This window comes from Nyctereutes procyonoides, unplaced genomic scaffold (assembly GCF_905146905.1).
Source record: "Nyctereutes procyonoides isolate TBG_1078 unplaced genomic scaffold, NYPRO_anot_genome, whole genome shotgun sequence".
In the NCBI taxonomy this organism is placed as follows: Eukaryota; Metazoa; Chordata; class Mammalia; order Carnivora; family Canidae; genus Nyctereutes; species Nyctereutes procyonoides.
In genome coordinates, this window is record NW_026575024.1 from 7,641,709 (window position 1) to 7,668,289 (window position 26,581).

The 26,581-nt window shown below is 43.3% G+C and overlaps 1 protein-coding gene across 3 annotated transcripts in view; it reads right to left on the reverse strand.

The window, feature by feature from the left end:
- Positions 1 to 26,581, reverse strand: part of DOK5 (docking protein 5) — a 153,518-nt gene that overhangs the window by 30,296 nt on the left and 96,641 nt on the right. For 2 of the 3 annotated variants that reach the window (XM_055303179.1, XM_055303160.1), the window contains exons 3-6: positions 22,249 to 22,363; positions 22,043 to 22,162; positions 19,038 to 19,227; positions 5,580 to 5,715 (exon numbers count right to left, since the gene is read on the reverse strand). In XM_055303179.1, the coding sequence (XP_055159154.1) occupies positions 5,580 to 5,715; positions 19,038 to 19,227; positions 22,043 to 22,162; positions 22,249 to 22,363 (561 nt within the window). The remainder of the gene's footprint in view (positions 1 to 5,579; positions 5,716 to 19,037; positions 19,228 to 22,042; positions 22,163 to 22,248; positions 22,364 to 26,581) is intronic. The other variant, XM_055303169.1, reaches the window with a different exon arrangement.

Here is a 26,581-nt window from a genome sequence, read left to right on the forward strand (position 1 = left end):
GCTGTCCCGGGAGAGTCGCCCTGCAGCTTCTCCAGCAGGGCAGCTGGCAGCTGGCGAGCAAACAAGTTCTTGCTGCTTAGCCTCATTCAACAGTTGGTCCTTCCCTCAGTACGGGAGCCTCCCCCACCCAGCACTCCCTGAGAGTGCGGAATAACAACACATTGCATTCAAAAAGCAAGAACGTGAGAGAGGAATTTTGGCACCAAATAGCAATTTCTATTGAAAACTACCCAAAGAAATGCGATTTCTTGTAACAGTGATCTTCTTAGGCATAAGTCTAAGTTGATAGATATTTCTGAAAGGCACTTTGATAGTCAAGGTAATCTGAAAACACTAAGACAGTTCTTAGTGGGGACGTAGAGGGATGTAAGAGCTTTCAGACTCTCCAAAGAAGCAATATATGGTGGGGTGGCCACAAGCAGAGGGTTAGGAATCGGACAGAAGGATCTCGCACTCCTGGCTCCAGTAGTGACGAGCTCGATGGCTGCAGCCAGGTGACTGAACCACTCTGGGACTGAGTTTTCTCATCCCTCTGATAGAGACTGTGTTCCTTCCAAGTCAAGGGTCTTGAATAATAATTGAATTGTGAGCCCAACAGGGGCCAGGAGCTTCCTACTCACCACTGTATCCTGGAGCACAGAGCAGAGCATGTCAGGTCCTCAACGACCATTCTTGAATGAACAAATGGATAGGAATGAATGAATGAGTCCACCTTCTGGTTATGGCAGTGATGAGAGAACCAGCAAGTGAAGTGCTTGGCATATCCTAGGAGGCTTGGTAAGTGGTTCTGGCTGCTAGGATGGAAGCGACTCAAGGCAGATAGCAGATGCTATCTAGTAAATGCACGGTATTATCAGCAAAACACCCCAAAGTAGGAAATATTTTAAAAAGTAAAATCAAAGCACTAAATAAATATTATTCCAGAAGTGTGTGTGGGGTGGGGACAGACACCATGATGGTGGACTCCACGGTCTACTCCTCCAGGGTTTCACACCCTGTGCGGGCGCCTTCCCTGACTCTGCGAAGGAAGTGTGACTTACAACTTGCTTTTAATCAGCAGACAGGGTGATAGGAAGTCACTTGCGTGGTGTGATACACAGGATTGTGGCCTCCTGTTGGCTTTGAGTCAGTGCTTTGATGGGGAAGCCCATGCAGGAAGGAGCTGAGGGTGGGCTCCATGCTACAGGCAGCAACAACCTGAGGCCTGAAATCCTACTGTGACAAGAAGCTAAACCCCACCAACAACCGTGTGACCTCGTGAGTGGATCCTTCCCCACTGTCACCTTGAAACCTGCCTGAAGCATCTCAGCCTTCGGAGAAACCTAAGTCATGCCAACACTCCTGACCCACAGCAACCATGAGATAGTAAATGTGTGTTGTTTTATGGTGTGTAGTCAGTGGTATTTCGTTATGTGGCAACAGAAAATAAATACACGGAGTAATACAGGCCAGCCAGCACTGTCCACAGCATGGGTAGCCAACGCGCAGAGGAGGGCCACTTGCCGACAGTACCCACAGAGGGGAGGTAGGGACCGTGGGGGAGTGACCACCCCCAATCTGCCCAAAGAGGGTGGGTAGTATTGGGCATATCTGATTGTCATTGCCACGTGGGGACATGAGATCAGTGCTGTCAGACCTTTCCACTTCTCAGGGTAACACAGAAATCAGAGTTTTAGATGAAACTTCTCAATTTTTAAACGTTGGCCACAAATTTGGTATTTTTAGAAGAGCAGTAAGCCAATCTCATGTAGGACAAGGAAAACAGGTCTTGAGAGATATGCAGAAAAGTGGGCGCTATCCCAGGACGCCTGCTCCAAACGTGAGCCCCATGACTATCCAAGCTGGTGGCCTTGGGCCTTCAACACGGCAGTGGCTGCAGGGTTAGAAAGTCCTTAAAATACTGCTTGTTAGAGAACGGAGACACGATACATTTTATTACTATGGATATCATTATTGTACTAGTTTCCTGTGGCTGCTGTAACAAATTCCCATGATTTGGTGGCTTAAGACAACATAAATTTATCCCCTTACAGCTTTGGGGGCCAGATGCCCAAAGTCAGTCACCAAGCTAAATCCAAGGTGTTGGCCAGGCGGGGTCCTTTTGGAGGTTCCAGGGGAGAATGTTGCATTTAGGGGCACCCACATCCTTTGGGTCACATCCCACTTCCACTCTCAAAGCCATCAGCATACAAACTTCAAATCTCTCTCTGCATCCCTCTGCTTCTGCCGTCACATCATTGCTGACCCTTACTCCTCCTGTTTCTGTCTCATAAGGCCCCCTGTGATAACACTGGCTCACCTGGATGATCCAGGATAATCTCCCCATTTCAAGAGCCTTCACTTGATCATATCTGCAAAGTCCCTTTTGCCAAGTAAGGTTCCAGGGATTAGGACGGGACATCTTTGAAGCTATGATTCAGCCTATCGCTATTATTATTGTTGTTGTTGTTGTTGTTGTTAGGGGGACCCACAAGGCTCCTCTTTACGGCTGCTGGGATTCAGGTCTCAAGTCTGATCCCAACCAAGGCACTTAAGGCTACAACTTCAAACCGGCACAGGTCCCGCGGGGGAGCACCTGTCTGTAGAGGTGGTCTTGGGAGTTTTACAACAAGGCAGCCAACAGAGGGCCAGGGCTTCCTTAAAATGAGGCTGAGCCCAGAAGTTAACATCTCACCATCCTTCTCCATTTATGACCTTGACTATCTGAGAGAAGTGCGCCAGTAGTGACATCCACACAATTCCTAGTTAAGAATATAGCCGGGTCTACATGGATCCATTCCAGTTACCAGAATGTGCAGAACTGTAACTCTGGGAGGGGGAGGCCAGCAGTGTTCTCTTCATTTGCTTCATTGTCATGTGGCATCTCTTTTCTCCCCAAAGCAGGGACTGATTCACGTACATCAATTTTAAGCATTTCGTAATCCCCACTTAACTTCCTCGAGATTCATTCAGATCCCATTCTGAAGCTTACTCACCATCCATCTAAAACAGGATGTTTGTTGCTTTAAAAATCATATTCACTTTATGGAACTCGTAAAGCACACAGCAAATTAAGAGCAAACAACATTATTTTCTAGTTAAATTTGCAAAGGGATGATCTAAACGAATTACTCATATTCCTGATTAATTTTTAGTGGAAGTAATGAGAAGGTTGTAAATGGAAAAACATGTGCATGCAGAACCTGCCTTTCAAGCACAAAACAATTTATGCTAATTGATGGCTTTACCAGTAAGGTATTCTTGGAAAAACCTCTTCAGATATTTAAAGGCATCTAATGGGACACTATACAATTTTAACACAATGACATGTTGCTCTGTAAAGTTCCAAGTGACTTGAATTCTACTGTACAGTCACCTGTGTGTCTAACCATCCATCCACCCACCCACCCAACCATCCATCCATTTAGTTCTCTTTTGTGTAAAGAGATTTAATTTTTAAAAGATTTTATTTATTTATTTTAAGATTTTATCTATTTATTCATGAGAGACACAGAGAGAGGCAGAGACATGAGCGGATGGAGAAGCAGGCTCCCTGCAGAGAACCTGATGTGGGATTTAATCCCTGGACCCTGGAATCAAGACCTGAGCCAAAGGCAGATGCTCAACCACGGAGCCACCCAGGCGCCCCCATCCATTTATTTCTCTATTGCAAAATCCAAAACTGGTAAGCATATGGGGAAATGAATTCCAAGACTGCATTAGTGCAAGAAAACTATTTTGAAATTTGTGGGGAGAAACTCAAGAGAAGAACATTTCATGATGTGTGACAATTACATGAAATTTCAATCTCAGCGTCCCTTAATAAAGTTGCTTTGCAAAAGAGCCACACCCCCTGTTACTGTTTTTACCTATGCTTGCTTCTGCATGACAACGGCAGAGTTAAGTAGTTGCAATAGAGACCATCCTACTCCATAAAACCTAGAGCATTTACTGGCTGGCCCTTTAAAGAAAGTTTTGCTGATCTTTGCTCTAAAATCCCAGACTACTGCATGAACAAGTCATTTGGGAATAACCTGAGGCCGCTTGGGGACAGATCATATTACTGGTATGCATTTACTCCTCTTTAAATCCAACCACCCCACATGTTTAAATCATAAATTTTCAAACTACCCTAATCTTACTTACCATGCCAACCCAGTTCCTTTTGGTTTTGCAGATTTCCTTCCAGATGTTACAAGCTCTATGCATGTGTTCGCAGCCACAATGCATGATTTGCATTATTTAACTGTGGTGCGTTAATTTAAGATTTTGTGAATGTATTCTTCTTAAAGAAGCAATCCATGAATCATAACTCTCTGTATGGATAACAGTCCCTAGATCAATGCAATGAACAGAGTAGGTGTTCCTAGACAGCTGCATGCTCATGTGTATTTGTGTTTGTGCTGTCTTCATACATTAACGTCCATGAAGGTTGATCAACCAGGGATGGAAGATGCATGGCTCCGGCACGAGGGGGTCCCTGGACAGGTTTCCCTTGGTCCACAAACTACTTTGTTGTTGGTTTTAACTAGAATTAATTTCCAACAGTTACAAACTACTATATCCAGACTCAAACCTTGGCTTTTCTGGAAAAAAAAAATCTATGTCCCACATAGAGCCCAGTCTACGATCAATGGTCTTCTGGTCTTGGGCTTTTGACATTTCACTTCATTCCCCTTGGCTCTCTTTTCTCTGGCCCCTGTTACCATCTGAAATTCTAATGTCTGGTGCAGCTATAAATGCATTCCTAGAGGTAGATAATCTACATAGTTGTGTCTACAGATGTCCATATGCATCCAAATCGATCCTGACGAACATACTGACTCCAGTGGATTAATGATCATGTCCCCTCCCCAGATTTGTATGTTTAAATCGTCACCCTCAAGGTGACGGTGTTAGGAGGTAGGGCCTTTGGGAGAAGATTAGGCCATAAGGGCAGAACCGTCACAACTGGGATTAGTGCCCTCATAAAAGGGACCCCAGAGGGATCCCTCGCCCTTTCCATCAGGGAGACACAGAAAAGAGTCATCTATGAACCAAGGAAGTCAGTGCCACCAGACACTGAGTAGGCCAGCAACTTCATCTTGGGTGATCAGTGAGAAATAAATAAAATTCTAGGGGAGCCTGGGTGGCTCAGTCGGTTGAGCGTCTGCCTTCGGCTCAGGTCATGCATGATTCCTGGGCTCCCTGCTCAGCAGGGAGTCTGCTTCTCCCTCTCCCTCTGCTGCGCCCCCTGCTTGTGCTCACTCATTCTCTGTGTCAAATAAATAAATAAAATCTTTAAAAAAAATAAAATCCTATCGTTTATAAGCTACCCAGTCCTATGGTATTTGCTGTAGGAGCCAAAACTGATGAAGATACATACACACAAGTAATAACTGAGACACAAAGTAGATAAACAGGGACGTACAGTTACTGTGCTACCAGCTGGCTCTTGAGGTTTTGCAAACATGGCATTTAATCCAAGTGATACACTGTTGAGTACCAGAGTAAGCCATCTGCTCTAATAATGCTGCCTATATTTTTCAGCGTAAAGATTCTAAGATTGCATTCTACAAGGGTATATACACTGGGTCATAAGGAAGAAATTCCAAACGTACCATTGAATTTTTCACGCTCTGGAGCAAGCGCTCGTGCTGCTCAGCTATCGCCAAGGCAGCAGAGTGGACCTTCTGGTAGATGGCCTCTCCATCTCGTGTTTGAAAGATAAACAGCCCTTCCCCAGTTTCACACATCCTGTGAAAACAAAAACAAAAAGCTTCTGAAAATCCAGCTCCAAGAACTTCCGTGCACTGAGGGCCTAGTGTACTCCATGAAATCACACTCATTTACTTCACACAAGATCAGGATTCTTGTCCACATTTGCTAAACAGAGTGAGCTAGAATCAAAATTTCCAATGAACTTTTGTTAATATGGCCAGGAAACCATTCATTCTGGACTAACACGGTGCTGATTTTTTTTTTTTCAAGAAGTAAAGGTTAATAAAAAGCTGTTTCTTGATTCTTAGTATAATTCCAGTATTTGGCCTTTCCCACTTTCAAAGAGGCACCTGTGCAACTGGGTTCTCATTATTGTCCATGAATCAGATCCTTGGGAGCTATGCCATCCGGCACAGAGGTGCAAGAAGGATTCTGTGACCCCCAGGTTCTGTGCTTTCCTCAGAGACAAAGGATTTAGGGATTCTGTCATTTCCAAAATCAACCTGGATTCCCTTTTTTTTTTCCTTTTCGCTTTCCCCACTAACTTTTACTTGGACTCTTTTTCAGCATCCCAAGTGGTCCCAAAGGCCCCAACACTCTTTCTTATGGCCTTATGCTGCTAACAGAAAACAGTAGATGGAAAGGCAGAGAAGGGAAAATACTGAGTTTAGGTTGGGCCTCTCCTGTGTTCTTTGTGAAGATAAGGATTCACACATAAGGACATGGTGGCCATACAAATACACTTAATAGTTGCGAACTTCCCCAGAATTACTTTGTCTAAATGATAAGCCTGTCACTCCAAACCATGGATTATGCAATTAGTCAAGAATCTAGAAGACAATTGGGAGCTCAGAAAGCATTGGGAAATTCACTCCTTCCTGCACATAAATATGTATCAAGGCAGAGTGAAATAAGAGGCAAAGGTGGGCTCCGATTGCTGGGCTGGGGTCGCCCCTTGTCAGCTTGTGAGCCGATACGCGTAACTGAGCTTCTCCACGCCTGCATTTCCATTTGTAAAATAAATGGAGTGATAGTAACCATCACCTAAATGTCTTGGAAGTGTTAGATAGGAGACGTGAGTACACAAAGGAAATCTTAATGTTCTTTATTCCACGGCAAGGTAAACTCCATGTAGATGAGATTTGTTCCTGATTTATTCACAGTTCTTTGACTAGTGCCTACAACAGGGCTTGACCTATATTTGGCACTCAATAAATAACTGTAGAAGGGACTGTGAAATAGCAGGTGGTGCTAGGGAGAGGTAATTAGGAACTTGACCCCGGACTCCTTGAAGAAGTTTTATTTAAATTGAGGTTTCACGGAGCCACTGTGGGGAGGGCAGTGCTCTGGCAGAGAAGGCAGGAAGAAGAGTCCCGGAAGAACTGCACAGAGAATGCTTTGAGGTTGGACGGAGTCGAGTGACCCAACACCCCAGGGACAGGCTGGCAGGAGGGGCAGCCCTCCTGAGGACCCAGGGATGAGCATGAGTGCCCCGAGATGAGGGCTTCATTCTGCGGAGCCACCACAGGCAAGGATGCCCAACTTTGGAAATGGTTTCCGCTCTTTGCCAATGACATTTCACATCAATACACTGTATTGGAAAAATACTAATGGGATTGCAATTATGAAAACCGAAATAGGGGCATCTGGGTCGCTCAGTAGTTGAGCGACTACCTTCGGCTCAGGTCCTGATCCTGGATCCTGGGATCGAGTCCCACATCATGTTCCCCGCAGGAAGCCTGCTTCTCCCTCTGCCTGTGTCTCTGCCTCTCTCTCTGTGTCTCTCATGCATGAATATATAAAATCTTTTTTTTAAAAAAAAAAAAAGAAAGAAAACCAAAATAAATGATCTCCTGGTGGATTGTATTAATAAGGAAATTTAAGATTAGAATGCCAGATGGTTCCACATTTCCCCACTTTCAAGATGTATGTTGTACACGTGTGTGTGTGTGTGTGTGTCCCCTCGTGTTTAGAATTGTTGGACACAGTTACAAGCAGGATGTATCTCATACTCGACATGTGTATTTGTGGCACTCTTAAATCAATGTTACATTTCACAGTTACCATTACATATTTGAAAGAACAGCGTACTTAGACAAACAGAAGGCAAATCATAAGAGCTGCAGCAACGTATCTAAAGGCAAAGACGTGGGCTTTTTCTTTGAGGAGTTTACAGTTTGCTTGGCTAAACAAGATCCATGGACGTGAACAGGTTCAAGACTAACATCATGCTACGATGAGCCACACTGGTCAGAGGAGCAGCAGATAAAGCAAAGTATAGTTGGGCAAAGGGGTGAGTGTCGATGTTACGTCGTAACAAAGAATATCAGGAAGCCAAAAACTGGGGAGACACCAATCGGAAGCACCTTGCAGAACAGGCACAAAACTGGGAGCAAAACATTGCAGAATGTTGACATTCTTTTGTCTGTGAAAGTGAGGTGAACAAACAGAGTGCGACCCCTCTCCCACTCGTGGCTACAGCGTGCCAGACACCATGGTAAGAAAATGCACAGAAAGACCACACGAAGTAAACAAGAGGCTTAACCACATGGTATCTGGTGGCTCCATCTTTAAGAAAAATCTGGGGAAGGGTCTGTTAGGAGCTTATGCAACAGGGCCTCTCTACAGGGGCGCACCTGACATGAGCGATATCGTATGGCCAGATCACCCTTGGTTGTGGGAACTGCCCTCTGTGTTGTAGGATGTTTAGCGGCGTCTCTGGTGTCCACCCATTGGCTGCCAATAGAATCCCCTCATTGTGACAACTAAAAATGTCCCCAGACATTGGTAAATGTCCCCAAGGTGGCAAAATGTCCCCAGCTGAGAACCACTAAAATAGACCAAAAACAAAGGGGTTGAGGGAGCACCTAACTTCTGCGTTAGCAGTAGAACGGCTGTACATGTAAGGCAGCTTGTGGGTTCAGGGGAGCTGTGGCTGCACCACCGATGGTTTTCAGGTTGAGGGAGATCTAATTCCACACCTGTGGTCTGCAGGGGCTTGCCTGCTCCAATCACTGGTGCCACTGCCTGGTGATCTCAGCTTGAGACAAGGAGGCAGTTGGCTCTGCAGGAGCCGTGTGTGTGTGTGTGTGTGTGTGTGTGTGTGCGCGCGCACGCGTGTGTGTGTTGGCTGGAGACCGGGCAATCTAAGCTGCCTGCTACTGTCATGACTCTCTCGTCCTTTCCTGAGACCAGTGGGGTGAGAAATAGAAATCAGTGCAGGACACTGCAGGATGCGTCACTGTTGCCACTCAGGCTGCTGGGCGCGGGGCTGCTCTGGGGAGTGTCTGTCCTCCTTGGACAACTTGCGCTTGTTTGTCCAATCTTTGTGCCGCCTATTTAATAACTTTCAAAATCAACTCAGGTTTCTTCTCCCTTAAACAAATGTATTGTCAACGAGCCACCAAATCAAAAATCATAAGGCGGTAGGCTCTGCCATAAATTGAAGGCAGATGCGAAAATAAATGCAATGAAAACAAAATACGTCATTGAACTCTGTCTAGGTCCTCTGGTCAAAGACCTGAACGGCACATTTGCTCACTTGTTGGTAACACAGGTAAATCAGAAGGTGTTACAAGATGTGTTTTAGATGTACCAGCACCCCACCGAAATGTTTTTTCTATACTTTTAACCTAAAGGATCGAAAAGATAATTGAGAAGAAAAAGACCATATCACTGTGAGAATCACATTCACTTACTGCTATGCCTCCGTCACTAAAATCATCCCACAGCTGAGGAAATGGGGGTGTGCATCCCGGAGCCCTACCCTAGGTGATGTGGGAAGAGTGGGAAGATAGAAGTCCAGATCCCTCATATGCTGGAATCACCATCAAGTATCCTGACGTCTTGAAGTTTCCACGGCCTCATATCCCAAATGTGAGCAATAAGATGCCCCAAACCTCTTAGGGTGGTGGGAAATGGTGTTTTATCTTTAGCAAAGGATCTTGCAACAAGGTAAGCCCCGAACTGGGATTTGTGGTTGTTATTTTAAGCCTTTAAAATGTCAAAGCCAATGAGGACGTGATCCTCAGGGAAAACTTCAGGAGGGAGGCACTACCGCATTTTGGGGCTGGAAGGAAACGTGGGTGACCACATCCTGTGGCATCGGGGAAGCGGGCAAAAGATGCCTGGGGGTGGGAAGTGTGTGGCTGGGGACGAGAGTCTATGTGTGAGGCTCACCTGCTATGAAAACAGACGAATACAAACCTCCTCTTTGAGAATGGAAATACGAATTGGGGAATAGGATTGTCCCTTTAAGAAAAGAAGCAGCTTTCCTTAAATAAAAACTACAATGCAGATGACTGGGGGTTTTATTTCTCCAGCTCCAGTGAAGTAGACTGCACCTGTTCCCGAGTGTTAGTAACAACCTCAATAAAGCTCATCGGCCGAGGGAGCGAGGTGAAGGTAGACAGGGTCCCAATTCAGAGGATGCGTTGCCACATGCTGTCCTTTCTCCTGTGGCTTTACCATCGGTGTCCCCAGGCTTCCTACCGGTTCCCTTAAGTGTGCACATTATCACATTTTACATTCAAATTCTCACGCCACGTATGTGGACTTGAGAGTCTATGAAAACGAGACAAACCTATCCGAAGTCATACCCCATGGCTAGTGGTAGAGACAGTGGTAGTTCGTTAATTATATGTGTCCTTAATCACGTGACATGTGAAGTCAAAGAAACATCCTTTTTCCCCCCTTTGGCTCCGCAATGCTATGCCCTGACCCAATCGAAGGGGGCATATGGCCCTCGCTCCTCCTGCTACATGTTTCCTCTACTGAAACATGCCCCAAACAAGTCTGATCGTCCCCACACCTGCCCCCTGGGGCATTTCCTCCGCAGTTTTAGCGGCCCGTGGAGGAGCCTGACTCCTCTCTCCCTCTCTCCTGACCCACGTCCAGCCAGTCAGTACATCCCTCTGGCGTTGTTTGTTAGCTTTGACGACGTCTGTATCCCAACACGTAAGCCCACTTCCCTGTTACCAACATCCTTGCGGCCACTCTTGTCCTCACTGTGAGCATACAAGACCCTCCTCCTAACTGGTTTTAGCCTAAGTGTCTAGTTAAAAAATAATAATAAGTCAGACCATGTCACTTCTTTGCTTACCCCTTTCTATGTAGTGAAGACTTTAATCTTGTCCAAAAAACTCTTGTCTAGCCTTTGCGCCGGCAGTCACCTGGGTGGTAATCTGTGTTTGCCTGGGGTTCTTGGGTTGACAAACAGTAACGATGGGGTTTGGGGTGAGGCTTCAGGTCATGTGCTGCCGACTGACCTGGAGGCTGGGTTCAGCCGTGTGCATGATCAATGAATCAGCCGCACATGCATGTAATGGAACCCCGGGAAAAACTCTCAGCGGTGGCTGGGGGGCTTCCCTGGTCTCGGCAATACTCTACGTGGACTGTCAGATGGTGATTTGAGGACGGTATGCTGTTCAGAGTCCACGCGGAGAGGACACAGAAGCTCTATGCCTGGTACTTCTCTGGGCGCCACCCTCCCCGTGGCTGATGGGAGTTACTCTCTATCCTCTACTGTTATAGGCTTTAACCATGAGTTTCATAGATGTCAGTAAGCTCTGAATCATTCTAGCAAATTATTAAACCTTGGGTGGTTGTGGGGACCCCTCAATTTGCGATTGGTTTCAGAAACATGGAAGGTCTTGGGGACCATTCTTTCAAACCTTGCAGTGACCCACCTCTCCCCACCACCCCCAGTAGCTCCTTAGCTAAGACTAAAAACCACATGCTTTACAGTGCTCTTCAAGCCCCACACAGCCTGACCCTGTTGCATCTCCACCTTTACATACATTGCTCCCTCCTCTTATTCTGCTCCAACCACGCCAGCCACTTGGCTATTCTTTGCACACTCCACAGAAACCCCCCTCAGCATCTTTTCCCAACCTCCTTCTTCTGGCTGGAACGTTCTCACTGCGGCCCTGATCCCTCCTAGATCTTTTCTCAGGCATCTCTGACTTGGCAAAGCCAGTCCCATTCACCCTGTTTAAAACGGCACCCCCTCCATTGGCACTTTCTATCGAGTGACTTTATTTTTTGCTGTGGACTTATACAATCGAACATCTTTTTTACTTTTTAAAATGTCTGTTATTGTCTATACTCCCTTTCCTCTACGGGGTGAATTTCCTAATGGTGGAACACTCGTATATTTTATTCACTGCTACATCCACAGGGCTTGGAACCACACCAGGCTCTAAGGGTGCACCCAACCAACATTTGATGCAAGAAAGAAGTGACTCAGGGATCCCTGGGTGGCGCAGCGGTTTGGCGCCTGCCTTTGGCCCAGGGCGCGATCCTGGAGACCCGGGATCGAGTCCCACGTCGGGCTCCCGGTGCATGGAGCCTGCTTCTCCCTCTGCCTGTGTCTCTGCCTCTCTCTCTCTGTGTGTGTGACTATCATAAATAAAAATTAAAAAAGAAAGAAAGAAGTGACTCATTTTTACTAGGCCCTTCTAGAATGTGAGGTTCCATCACATATAAAGTGGTCACATACACTGGTGGATCGTCGCTGCAGGAAGATGGCCGCACCATACACATGGCCAACAGGTACATGAAAATAGGTCCAGCATCGCTAATCATCAGGGAAATCTAAACAGCACGATATCACCTCACACCTGTTAGAATGGCTAATATGAAAAAGTGTAGAGATAATGAGTATCAGAGAACACTGGAGAAAAGGAAACACTTGTGCACTGTTGTTGGCGGGAATATAAATCAGTAGAGTCCTGTGGAAAACTGTAAGATGGTTCTTCAAAAAACTAAAAATAGAACTGCCATATGATCTAGTTATTCTACTTCTGGGCATATATTCGAAGAAAATGAAATCACTGTGTCACAGAGTTATGTGCATCCCATGTTCTCCGCAGCATTATTTACAAGAGCCAAGACAAGGAAACAGCCAAGTGTCTCCCAATGGGTGAAATGCATAAAGAAACTGTGGCATCTGTATATGTATGTATACAATGTAATATTAACTATAAAAAGGAAGAAAATCCTGCTATTTGTAACAACATGCATGGACCTCCAGGGCATTATGTAAGTGCAATAAGTCAGAGAAAGACAAACACTGTATGCTCTCACTTGTGCGTGGAATATAAAAAAAGTCAAACTCACAGAAGCAGACAGTAGCATGGTGGTTGCCAAGGGGGTGGGGTGGGGGGTAAGAGGAGCTGAGCACAGGGCATAAACTTCCAGTTACAGGGTACGTAAATTCTGGGGAGCTAATGTACAGCACTGTGACTACAGTGAGAAATACAGTATTGTACACCTGAAAGCTGTGAAGAGAGTAGATCTTAAATGTTCTCAGCCACACCCACAGAAGGCAATAATTACGTGAGGTGGTGAGGGTGCTGACTAATAACTCTGTGGCGGTGACCACCTCGGAATGTACACATACACTCTAAATGTAAACAACGTTCTATGTCAATGCTACCTCAAGAAAGCTAGAAAAATAAATAAATAAAATTCAAAATACACAGAAAAGTTTTCCTTAAAAAAGATGGCCACAAGACAGGATGTACGGAGGAGATGTTCTCCCCAAAGGTCATGAGGAAGCCATCCTTTCCTTTAGGGATTTCACGTGCTACAGTCACAACAAGGAGGTGGAAGGGACCCGGCCAAGAGCCTTACATATGATGTGGCCTTGCCTTGTCGTGTTCACACCCCCACACCCAGCACAGACCTCCTGAAGATGATTACTAAAAAGCTTACTCCATGGACTCTCACTTCTATTTCACACCCGCCTCTATTAATGGGGTATTTATAATACACGTGCATCACCTTTATAACTACAATTACTTTTGAGAGAGTACCAATGGGGAATAAACGGCCACATAAATGGCACAAATGTAGTTTGTATTTTCTTGCAAAAGAAAAGAATCACACTTCTCAGCAAGCCCGCATGTGGGATCCAGCACGTGTTTACCCCAATTTGCCTACTCAACATGGCAGGAAGAACGGAGTACAATTTGCTTTCGATCCTTTAATTAGAACGGGTGTGTGTTCCCTAAATATTTAGGAATGAGGAATTACAAAGCAGCTTAGAATCAAGAAGAGAAACAGAGACTATTCAACGATTTATATTAGAATTGTGGTCCTATGCACTCATCAATTGCAGGGGGAAACAATTTTCTTCTCCACCGATAAATTATTTCACCAATTACTTGTTTTCAGAGTGATGTAGACCAGATATGAGTAATTTCTTTTCCAAGGCTGCTAGGATGTCTTGAATCCAAAAAAAAAAAAAAAAAAAAAAACGTTTTCATGAATTTGTGCACTCCATTTAAGAAAAATAATTTGTACATGCAATGTCGATTTTCACATATACTTGGCATACCTAAAAGTTTCTCTTAAAATGATGTCAAAAGCACAATAGAGGCTCTCTCAGGCTGGTAAAGAGAAGCACTCATGTGTGGTAATTATTCAGTACATCCTGCCAAATGTCACCTGAGCTTCTTTCACTCCTGCAGGTGCTAAACCCAGGGTATTAATTTAAATCAGTCAGGAGGTAAGACAGTGCCTGCCACTGGAGCATGCTAACTCAGCAGCCAGCTATAAAATTAACACTGGTACTTACTGGACACCTGCCACCTTTCTTTAAACAATAACATTTCAAGAATGGTTCCAAGGGAGATGTTGACACAGTCAGAACCTCATGTCGGTTGGATCTTCCCATAAAAAAAAAAAAAAAAATCAGAGCCCCATCCAGTGATGTATTTTACTGAAGTTTCAGGACTCCGAAGGGGGAAAGAAACAAACAAAAGACCAGAAAAACTTCAAACAGAAGAGGCAATGTGTCTCTCGGCCCACCAAATAACCTAACTGTTGTCTCCAGGGGCAAGGGGTGGCAATTAATCGCGTAATTGCACTTCATTAGAAAGCTTCTATTCCAACTCTGGATTTATTCAAGGAAAAAAACAACACATATGATCTGATTTGCTTATGTTGGGTGGAGAGGGGGAGAAACAAGGCCTAGAAGACTCTAATGACCTATGATCATGATACTGCCGTCCAGGAGGGATGAAGCATCCTGGCACCATGTGCCTGTTCTCCAAAGTAAAAGAACAAATAGGAGGTTCCAGTAACTGGGAAAATTCATACATTAGCACACATATGAATGGTTTTAGGGAACTCTGGTGATGTAAGAACGCCTTCTCTTCCCTAGCTCTGTAGATGTTAATGAAGAGCTAGGCTCACCTAGTGGACTATGACATTTAGTTGCCCTAGATATCTACAGGGTCTGGAAGTAAGAAGACCTGAGTGTGGCTCCTGAATCCACCATTTATTAGTCTAATGCCTCTGGACCAGTCATCCAGGTCTCTAAGTTTCGTTTTAAGATGAGAATGATAATATTCCCTACTTTATATGATCGGTGAATGGCTTAAATGAGACAGCGTGTGTAAAATGCTGAGCATAGTGACCTTCATGTAATAATGGCTCTATAAATACCAGTGATTATTTTCAATGGCTGGTATGCCTGCCGGAACAGAGTTTTTCAACTGGATAATTGGACCAGTAACATATTTGTTGTGGGGTATTGTTCTGCACAGTGTATGTTTAGCAGCATCTCTGGCCCCTCTATCCACTAGACGCCAATGGCACCCTTGTCCAATTGTGACAATCAAAAATGTCTCATGACGTTGTCAAGTGTCCCCTGGGACAACCACATCCCTGGTTGAGAACCACTGTTCTGCATCTCAGCACCATTATGGGTGATATTGCTAATTACAGTCCAACAGCTGCTTTGCCCTATTTGCTTTGAGCAATCATTAAGCGCTGTATTGGACACATTTTGTTAGATTTTCTTTCGTTTTAAACCTTACATCTACCTCTCTTCTGATGGCATCAGTACCCCCTTTCCTGCTTTGGGAGAACCATCCCATTGTATCTGTACCCTGTGTACTTTGTATCAAGTCCTCAGTATAGGACTTGACATCTAGTGAGTGTAATGCTCCATAAATGGTAGGAATTTCTTTCTCTTCTATTGGCTGATGGTGTGAGAAGATCTCCAAGCTCTTGGAAGCCACTGCGTGGAGCCAGGGCAAAGCCATTCTAGAAGAAACAGGACTGAGAGATTTAGACTCTGAATCAAGTCAAGTCTGACACTATCCCTACCCTCCTGGACTTTTGGTTCGGTGAGCCAATGGATTTCTTTCTTGTTATGTCAGTTGGCTTGATACAACTGTCTACTACATGCCAGGCATTATGCCACGTATTTGGGTATGCACCTTATCTAATCTCCATGGCAATCTCGTGAGGTACACAGTATACTGTATCCATTCTATAGGTGGCCAGTGGAGCTCAGACAGTTAGGTCATTCACTTAAGGTCCACATCCAGTATGGGGTAGAGCTGCAATCTCATTTCATTTCCTCCAATTCTCATCCAGTTTATTACATGTGTCAGTCTTGGTGGGGCCACTGAGCAGAAATAACCCTCAGTCCCAACTCGAACAAAGGCTGAAGGTGAGCAGAACTCTGTCCAAAGTCTCTGGGGAGACTCCTTGCATTCTGGAGGACAAGACTGCAAAATCTTTGCAGATGCATTTTGGATACGTGAAAACTATTTGCCTAGAGAGACTCAACTCCTCTCCATTTATCGACACGAAACAAGGAGAAAATTATATTAGTTAATATGAAACTGGTTTGTTTTGAACACATCCAAAAATAGCCAAGGAAAAAATTATCTTCAGTAATAAACCAAGGCAGATATGAAACCTTCATGCTTGGGGGAACACAAATGATCTTATTATCTTGAGCATCCTGATGGTGACTGTAAGAATTCATCTTTATTTGAGTTTCAGGCAAAATATAAAATAGTAATGTTACCTTGTGTTTAACACTGTCTGTATCCTGCAAACTCAAGTCCTGCTCCAAAAGTAATCATAAAATATCAAAGACACTACTGAGGAGCAGCCCAGCACCCTTCCAGGTCATCTGCCTGCATCGTGGCTGTTATCCACAACAATTCTGCAAAGAAGTTATTACCTGGATAAACTTACGAGGAAGGTTAAACCCTTTGTTCAAGGTCAACACTAATAATGAACAGAAATGAGAAACTCTGACTCCTGAGCCAGTGCTTCGTCCACCACATCACGCTGTTTGAGAAATGAACAAGATCCTGAGGACACATTCCCGATACTTTCCCTTCTGATGACTCACTCTCAAGTTTGCCCCAAAGCATGACCACTGAGGAAGAATAGGATTCCGAAGTATAAGTGTTCTAAGTCCCTGCAATATTTGACACACAACACTGTGTGGTATGGGTTGCAGGTATTCTAATCATCTAGTAGCTGGAGATCTTGGACAAAATACCCTAAAGGTCGCACCATAAAGAGACCAAAGTCATAGAACAAAATGCTTTCATTTTCCAAGTCAGTACTTTAGGGCTTTTGGTCAAAGGCCATTGGTATATTTCTGAAGTGTATGTCTCCAATATATCCATAATTTTCATCCACCATTTCTTTTACCTGAGTTACTTCATTTATCTCCCCATATGTATGTACATCTGCCAACTCCATCCCATTGTCCACAAAATGTAAACAAGATTATGCCCCGCCCCCTCCTGACACACACACACACACACACACACACACACACGCACACATGCACCTGCTTAAAAGTCTCTATGGTTTCCTATCACACTTAGGAGAAATATCAGTCTTTAAAATAATCTTCTGGATCCTTAGCAGTCCACTAGATTAATAAGAATAAATTAAACTTTTGCAAGATATGAATAACATTAAAACCTGAAAGATAATGTCAAAAAAAGTTTAACATTAGTCATGAGATACTAAAAAAGTTTACTAAGGTTTTAGCTTTCAAAAATTATGATAAAAGACATACTCTTCCTATTACTATTCCTATAAATCCAAGGAATAATTGAAAAATTTTAATGTTTGAATAAAAGCTATCCAAAATAGGCCCCAAACATCCTGATCAATGCAGAATTCCACTGTGCATTGATTTGATACACAAGGGGAAGATGAGATGAGGTATACAGTCGATAGAAAAGTCTATTTCTATCATGAAATATTTTTCATACATAGGTTTCACTGGTAACGATTAATACATAGATAATTCCTGAGAACCAAACAGGGAAATATACCCACTTTCCCAAACAAAATCTGATCTTTCTACAGAGACTTTCCCCTAAGGATAATAAACAAGTGATTCTGACAAAAGAACACTGCTCTGAAGATTACAGTTTTATTTCCTAATGTGAGGACCTTTGCCGTCTCTGGAAGATTCACAGACTCATTTATAGCATTTCAATTTCCAGGTACTTATAACAGAATGGGAAAGAGCTGTTTGGGAAAGAAGAGCTTAAAAACCTAGTAGGAAAAAAAAAACCTTCTAGGATAGTTGTAGGAGAATCGAATTGATCATATTTCTGAAAAGCAAAGCTTAAATAATTGGGCTTTGCTTATAACAGAATGAGCAGATTAAGTTGAGCAGAGCATTATCGTCATATATTCACACAAATTAGGATCTTAGGTGTTTGGAACTTCTGTCTTTACTCTCCTTATATCAAGTATTGTATTGCTGTCGGGAAGAACCATCCAGTTTTACAAACGAACAAAAAATTTTTCAAAGTCACAAGCTGACTGCTTTCAACTTTAATGTAAATGTCAGGCCATTTTACAGAGGGATTTGTATTTCTTAAAATTTAATAATTTAAAATTCTAAAATATAAAATTAATCTGCGATGTTTAAAAAGAGAAAAAAGAGCCCAAATTCTGAGGGGGAGAAAAGTGAATTCTTGATTAGATGAATCTCTTTGTAGCTAATGATCAACCCAGATATTATTAGCACCATCTTCCAAAATTGACTTCTGAAAGGAAAAAAGGAAAGCCCTAGAAATGCTTATTGGGTATTGATTGCAGTAAGCCAGTTCTAGAATCAACCTTCTGGAGTCAGCACTATTCATCACACCATGGATGGAACTCAGTCAATGGCGCCTTCAGAAACGAATGGCCCCTCATCCTGATAGTTTACCACAGTAAGCCAACAAAGAAACATAAGCAGAATAACAATATGGATATTTTCCAAAACTCAAGAAGTTGGCTTGTGTTCGGCATGACCCAGTAAATGGTACATTTTCAGCATTTTTACCTAATTCAACTGCAGTTTGTGGAATGGAATCAAACTGTGCAATGAAAATTCATATCACATTCATGAAACATCAGAATCCTCCACAGGAAATAAAGCCATATTGAATATATGACTACTTTATAATACACCTAGCACCGTAGGGTCACAGCTCTACAATAGTTGCAGAAGCGCACTTCAGGGTGGATCTCATAAACAAACCTGGGGAAAGAAAAAAAAGTAGAGGAACAGTCATACAACTCACCTCCCTGCCTCAAAAGTGAACCAAGCAGCATCTCGCCCGTACCGCCGCAGGGCACTTAGCGGCCAAGAGATGAGTTTGACTCTGGGATTCTGGACGTCCCAAAGACAGATGTGCTCATATGTAATCTGCAAGGCACATTCGCCATGTACATCTAAGTTAGGGGATGGCATCAAATACACATTGAATCTCTCTGGGAGAAAAACAAAAGGTTAGTCTAAAATCCCGGGAATAAAACATCAAAGACATTGTAGGAATAAAGAGGCATTTCAAAATAATTCTAGCCCATATTCTAGGTTTAGGTTGAATATTCTGGAAGATAAACCTTTCTCATAAATTCACAGTCTCAGAAAATGATTTTTTAAATGAAGACCATGTCAAGTAACATAATAATGACACAGTCTGGCTGTCAACACACACTAAACACTATTTACATGAGCAAAGACCATTTTTAGAATTTTTAAATTTGCATAATAAAAAATTTGTATGCCAATAAAAGACTAAAGCAGTGAAACCATTAAAAACAATTTTTTTCCTGCCAAGTACATATTAATTACACCCACATTTTTGTGTTCACAAAAGATGCAGGTGCAAAATAATTGTCACACGATTTAATGATATTAGAGTTTTATTGATCAACTCATAATTTTCATAACTAAATGAATAAAACTATATCCCATATCATTTAAATAAAACTCCATACCAATTACCATGCACTTAACTGACCACCGGTTTGGGGAAAATCCAATGAATGTATTTGAACTAGTTGTAACAAGAACTCTCCTCAGCCAATTACAAATATCCATTTGCTTATTTGGATGACTGTTAAAATTTAACCAAGATTACTCTAAATAAACAACTTGGCTTATTACTGCAACCAAATGTTCATCCCCACAGATTCAGTCATGATATTTCTGTTACATTTCTAGAAAATTCATTAATTTAGGAAATTAGGAGTCAAAACCTCTAAGAAAACATGAAGAAAAATATTACAGCAAATACATTTTCACCTATCCACCATTATGGTAGATTGCCTACATCTGACAAATAGTGTGGCACCAATCATATTAGTGGTATTCTAAATTAATTGTTTTATAATAAGGAAGTCATTAGAATTCTTGTAGATTTTAGCTGAGTTTAGTACGTAGGAGTGTCATGATTGGATGATTTCATGGATATATTTTTTCCAATTTTCTAAAGTTATTTCAAACTCCCAATAACTCATTATTTGCTGCCTTCTAGCAACTATTATTTTAAAAGTATATTCTAACGGAGTAACAGTTCTCTCGGGGGAATTCTGGAACAAGTCAGATAGACAGTCATCATTAAGTGAGAAGTAACAGAGAAATCGATAATGACCAATTTATTCACGTAGAAATTCTTCTACAACTCTACTTCACTCAAGAATCACAACAGTAACAGTGGTAAGAGCAATTGGTTTTGTTGCAATTACTTGAAGTCATGCAAGTTAATATTGTAAAATGCCTTCAAAGACATAGTTGAGTTTTGTAATGATCCCTACTAGTTATGGACCAGGGATATTTTTATTCCTATTTGACAGAAGAGGAAATCGAGGCACAGATGGTACAGTAGAGGGAATGCCTAGGCACAGCCCATTCCTGGATTCCATTTGCAGCACCATCAGGATGCAGCTTCACAAATATAAATTTGTGAAAAATAGGTGCTGGTCTGAGCACTCTAGATTTAAAGAAAAGCAAAACCTAACATATTTTCCTCCTTGCTTGGCTTCATATGCATCCATCCATGAGGCACTACAGGTGCATCTTCTCCGCCCAGAGCATGCTGATTTAGTGAACCATACGAGGGAGAGCCCAGGGCTTGGGTGTTATGACCCTGGAAAATGGCTTGGCTTCTCCGCACCTCAGAACACAGTCTACAAAGAGACTTTTCTAAATTAGCCAAGCACTTGTAAGTCTCAGTCAATAACACCTCCATGGAGATGGATTATGGCAGATATGGTGCATCCAAAATAGTCCCAGACTGTAAATGTGTCATGAAGACAGTTCCAAGTGAAAGCAAGGGCATTTTTTACTAATTGGAGTGTGCACCCATGGCGAGGGTCAGTACAACTCCACATGTGCCATGTTTGTAATCAAGCCAGGGGACCCACGGCCTTTTTGGTTGTGTTCCATCCTCACGGGTGAAGTCAATAGGTTACAACAGAGCAGGACTCTGGGATCCAATCCACCCTGTCACAAGGCTTCGTTATTTGGAAACAAAGAAATAATCCCTCACTCCCAGGCTCACACTGTAAACCAACACTGAGTTTTGCTGAAATGTTCATGGGGGTTTTGGTCATTATTACCTAAACTGATTTATGCCCAGGTTGAGTGTTGAGCTCAAGGAGTTGGCTCACGTGTTTCAGTTAAAAAAAAAAAATGGACAGAATTAGGTGGGTTTAAACCTGAGAATACATTCATGAAGTGTGGATTCTACTAAAAACATCGGAAAGCTTTTAGTGCAATACTTTCAGCGAAAAATGCAAGACAAAAAACAAACAAACAAACCCCCCATACCCATTATGTGGTCAAATCAGGATATTATGAGGATAGGCCAGGAATATAGTCTGGTATCAAACACTAGCTGTAGGAATTGGAGCAAGGGCTATAGCATTTCTGAGCTTCAGTCTCCTCATCTGTAAAACGCAGGAAAGTGTTATGGGGCTGCCAGGCAAATGACTTAATTAATTGCATTTAATGCATTAAAGGACTTAATGCATCTGCCACAGAAACCGGCACATAGCAGGTTCCCCCAGGTTTCTAGATGATGTTATTAATATAGATACCTTCATATTTGTGCGTCGAAAACACATTAAGAAATACACTGAAATAGTGACACAGGATTTAGGTCAAATAAAGGTTCTTTTAACTTCTCACTTTATATCATTTTTTTTTTTGTAATTTCAAAAATTCCACATAGGGAAGACGTCTTATGGTGAGACATAAACAGTGTTAAAGAGAGCGAAGGAGAGAATTTTCTTTACATACCACTCTGTTCTCTCTCAACCCCAGTAGCCAGTAAGTCAGGCTCTCCGAGGCTGATGTCATTGATCCGCGTGCCCACACACTCCATCTGGAGCACTTTGCACCATTCATCCGCCTCAAGATCTGTGGAAACGTCCGAAAGATTAACGCACATGCCCAGCACCTGTTTTGAACACAAAAAGCAAAAGCCCTCCCTGCCTCCGACGAACCTGATTCACAAGCAAAGGTCTTGGAGGTATCATCATTGAAATAAATCCCGATGGCGTGTTTCTTGGTGCTCTTTGGCAACCGAGCTACGTTCTTCACATTGTTGAGCTCTGTAACCTGCAAAAGCAAACCATTGCCAGTCCGATCACACTCCCCGAGTGAGTGTGCCCAGTCACCACCCCCACGCCGGTGGAAGGCACCCCGCAGGTGAACACCACTTGGCAAAAAAAGGGTGTTTTTGAAAGCTGTGAATTCTTTCGGTGTTATCCTTAAGACACAGCAAGGGAGGGGAGCGAATTACCTCCCTTTTTCAATTTTTCTGAAACATAGTAAGTGGCACGAGCTGAAAACTTCATAGAGACAGAAAGCTCATTTTAGGGTTTTTCTCTCCCCAGAGTCTACCTAATGAATAATTCTCAAATCGGTATCCTTGTCCCAGTGGAGACTTTCAAATACTCCAACCCCTGGGGGGACTCCCAGTGAAGGTATCCTCCACCCATCCACCCCGAGGAAGGAAGGGAATGGAGGCCCGGTTTCCTAAAGGAAGGGAATGGAGGCCCAGTGAGTCATTTCACTCTCTGATACTCAAGAATGGAGTGTCAGAAGTCCCCAAAACGCCCCTCCACTTGGGGTTCAAGTCACATATTCCAAAACAGACAGTGGGTTTTCCCATTCTGTCTTACTCTTGGTTTCTCAATGGTTTGCAGGGCCTCTGTTTTAGAGTCTGCATGGCACCCTCCATGGCATCACTTTTTCTTATCGTTAGGGAAAGCCTCGCCCATTAGACCTCTTCTATCTCCTTCCTCTCTCCCACAGTCTCTTGGTCCCTGTTATAAACACTCAAAATGTTAACACATTTATAAACCACCCCCCTCCCGCTAAGGGTACTGGTTTATTGTGTTTCCAAAATGGCTGTCCCTCCCTCAGTTACATCCAGATCCCCTGCTGCATTCCAGGGTTGTGATCACTGGCTGCGCCATAGAAGGCATCCATGGCTTCAGGGTATTTACAAGATACATAACACACATTAACAAGTTTAGCCTCCCCTTCCTATCGCTCTTTGGGGTTTTTATAAAAGAATGTATCTCCCATCTGTCTCTGCCTTCAGTTACCGAGCTCATCTTATTCTAGATTCAAGGAATGCCTGGCTCAGGAAGCAGGGGAGGAGAGAAGTCAATATCCTCCACGTATACCCTAACCTGATTATTTTATTCCCCTACTTCTTAACTTCCACTGGCTCTTTTTATAATATAAAAGGCAAATTTCTTGGCATAAAATATCTTTTTTTTTTTTTATAAATTAATTTTTATTGATGTTCAATTTACCAACATACAGAATAACACCCAGTGCTCATCCCGTCAAGTGTACCCCTCAGTGCCCATCACCCATTCACCCCCACCCCCCACCCTCCTCCCCCTCCACCACCCCTAGTTCATTTCCCAGAGTTAGAAGTCTTTATGTTCTGTGTCCCTTTCTGATATCTCCCACACATTTCTTCTCCCTTCCCTTATATTCCCCTTCACTATTATTCATATTCCCCGGCATAAAATATCTTAACAGCTGCTACTGACCAAATGTTTGTGGCTCCCCAAATTTACATGTTGAAATCCTACCCCTCAAGGTGACAGTATTAAGAGGTGGGACCTTTGAGGGGCACCTGGTGGCTCAGTTGGTTAAGCATTTACGTTTGCCCCAGGTCAGAATCCCAAGGTCCTGGAATCGAGCCCCGCATCAAGCTCAGCCAGGAGTCTGCTTCTCTCTCTGCCTCTGCCTCCCCACTGGCTTGTGCTCTCTCGTGCACTCATTCTCATTCTCTCTCTCTCTCTCTCTCCTCTCTCTCTCTTAAATAAATAAATAAATAAAATAAATCTTTTTTTTTTTTTTAATAAATAAAATCTTAAAAAAAAAAAAAAGAGTTGGGACCTTTGGTGGGTGATAGGTCTTGAGGGTGAAGCCCTACTGAACAGGATTAGTGTCCTTATAAAAAAGACCCCAGAGAGTTCCTCATGCCTTCTGCCATGTGAGAAGATGCCTTCTATGAACCAGAAAGCAAGGTCTCAGACACTGAATCTGCCAATGCCTTGACCATGGATTTCCCACGTAGATTCTAGAACTATGAGAATTCTATTTCTGTGGTTTATAAGCTACCCAGTGTATGGTATTTTTTTTATGGCAGCCCAAATACACTAAGACATCAGTGTTCCCCCCAAAAGCTGGCTAAATAAAGCACTACCTACCTTAGCAGGAAGCTTTAGTAGCTCGACACCACCAACATTATTCTCCAGCTACTCCAAATCCCCCCGAGTTTACCAGATACAACAGTTGATTTTTTGAAGATTTCATTTATGTATTTATTTTAGAGTGAGGAAGAGTACAAGCAGGGGAAGGGGCAAAAGGAGAGAAAGAATCTCAAGCAGACTCTGTGCTAAGTGCGGAGCCCGACACAGGGCTCGATCTCACGACACTGAGATGGTGACCTGAGCAGAAATCAAGAGTCAGATGTTTAACTGGCTGAGCCACTCAGGCACCCCACAACTGCTTATTTTTTATGTATGTATTTTTGTGCTAATACCCCAATACAAGCACTACTAGCCACAACTACTTATTAGCCTTTCTACTTCCATCGTAACCACATTAATTCACTGTAAACACAGCATCCAGACGATCTTTCCACACACAAGTCTGATACCAGCATTTCTGTGCATAAAACAGAACACTTCAGTGACTTCTCTTTGCACTTGGAATAAGCAGCCAAGTCCTTAGAGTGACCATCGAGGCCCTCTGTGGTCTTTCCTGTAGCTACCTTGCCAGCCTCCTCTCTGATACCTTCCCCATGTGTCTCAAGTTCCAGCCACAATGGCTTTTGTTCAAGCCTCAGAAGGCACCATGATTCTCCTGGCATGCTTTCCTTATTTCACTTGCACCCACCGACGGGTCCTAGTTTAAATCTCAGTTACGTGCAGAGCCCTACTCGACACCCCCATCCCTCCATCTAATCAGAGTCTCCAGGCTCTGTCTTCCAGTGACATCTTTGCCCTCACGGCCCTGTAATGGGTATTATGGCCTACAGTTTAGAGCCTGTCTTGCCTCGAGAATGGAAGTTCCCTAGGTTTTTGCTCACCACTGTGTCCCCTGAACCTAAAACAGAACCCGTCACCTTGGGGGAACCCACTGTATGTATGTGGATTGATGAACAAAAGGCCAAACACACCCACAAGTTTACTTGCACGGTGCTTCTTCAAGGTGAATGTCTCTTTCTCCAGAAAAATTTTACTTTTCCTGCAAGGCCAACTTCCTCTAGGAAACTTGCCCTGACTTCAGTGTGAATTACTCATTATCACCCTCTCTCTGTTCCCAGGTATGCGGTATGAAGCTTTGTTCTATTATCTGTTATTGTAATTAATACATCGATCTCTCCAGCACCCAGCTAGACGTGAGTCTCCTATCAATGACTTACTGATGGTCTGAATCAATGACAGGCAATCATCTGAGAATCAACATTTATTGAGTCTGCACCGTATACCACACACTGTGCTTGGACTACTTTTACATAATATGTCACACTTGATCTTCATAAACACCCTGCGAGATAGATATTATTGCCAGCTATTTTCCAGCTGAAGAAGCTGTGGATGAGAAAGGTCAAAGTCATGTGTGCAAGGTCACAGCTAAAAAATGGCAGCACCAAGTTCTGAATGAGGCAAACTGCCCCCAACGCCAGTGCTCTTCGCCCATCCAAAATACCAAGGACCGACTCTAAATGCTTTCAGCACAGAGAATCTTTAGCCCAGAAAGTCATCTCCATCTCATATTCAAGGACTTTTTTTTCACTAGTGTGTACACTGGGGGCAGGGAGGAGCTGGTGGGGGTGCTGAAGTAGGGCATGAGTGCCCCAGGCTTTATTCTGACCCTCTACTGAGCCATTATGTAAGAGTAGTCTACTCTAACCTAAGGCACAGCACCGACTTTGAAATATGTCATTTCACTGCACATCCATTAAAGGTATAGAGGAAGGAATGTCACCTGAAAGGGTCAGAAAATGTAGGGAGAATTGCATGAGTCAGACCACAATTACCCGTTTTGGAAATTGGTTTAGATAATAAGCAACCCAGCACCCTCGGCTCGGGGGACGTTAAGTGTTCAGGGCAGGCAGGATTATGTTTTTATGTGTCAAAGGACTATCAGGTTCTAACACAACAGTTTCTGCCCCCCAGTTCAGAACTACATCTCAATGAGCATGTGCTTGCCCACATACCCCCCCCACCAGCCACATTCACACCCTCTTTCTTTCAAAAGAACTGCAATCTATGCCAATCCATAATAGAGCCTTCCTCA